Below are 624 nucleotides of genomic sequence, written 5' to 3' on the forward strand. Positions count from 1 at the left end.
TTAACTGGAAGGTTTGTTTGTCTGAAAGCCAAACACGATATATCTCGGAACGCTTTTGTCCGTTATCCTTCCAAGGGTCCAGGTAAATTCTGTGAGACCAGCTGGAATGGCTTGCCTTTCAATTTTGTTTGCTTTATAATCCACCGGAACGGAAATTTTCTTTGCCATCAAGTTTAAAAATTCGGATTTTTTCAAAACATCAAGCTCAATTCTAGGCATAAAAAGTTGGAATTTTTTGATGTCGATCACTCCTGCTGTAACAGTTCCAGCTCTGTAAATGGCGTCGTCGTATTCTTTTTTTGTAAAGGTGATCGTGTGTCTAAATCCGTAAACGACTTTGCTGTAGGTTTCGCAAAAACCAAAAATATTTTTTAAAGGTACCCTAAAAGAAAATGCTCCAATGGATGTGGTGTCTGCAAACAAGTGGTCTCGTCTGACGTTGAACCCTGCGTTTCCAGTGGCGTTTGAAGTGTCTTTGTACCACATTTGCTTCAAACCATCGGAAAGCTGAAAACCGAAAGGATATTTCAACAATCCAAGCATGGTTGTTCCCTGACCTGGGTACATGACTCTTTCCACTTGCTGTCCTGACAAGTTGTAAGTGACGTCACTGAACAAATACAT

At 40.4% G+C, this 624-nt stretch overlaps 1 protein-coding gene across 1 annotated transcript; it reads right to left on the reverse strand.

Moving 5' to 3' along the window:
• On the reverse strand, positions 1-624 carry LOC149891980 (uncharacterized). The gene has a single exon (XM_090078044.1). The coding sequence runs from the start codon at positions 622-624 to the stop codon at positions 1-3; it is 624 nt and encodes a 207-aa protein (XP_089934170.1).

The sequence above is a fragment of the Hydra viridissima genome, unplaced genomic scaffold (genome assembly GCF_058129835.1).
Source record: "Hydra viridissima isolate aposymbiotic clone 2 unplaced genomic scaffold, HvirCarnegie_v1 scaffold_2, whole genome shotgun sequence".
NCBI lineage: Eukaryota > Metazoa > Cnidaria > Hydrozoa > Anthoathecata > Hydridae > Hydra > Hydra viridissima.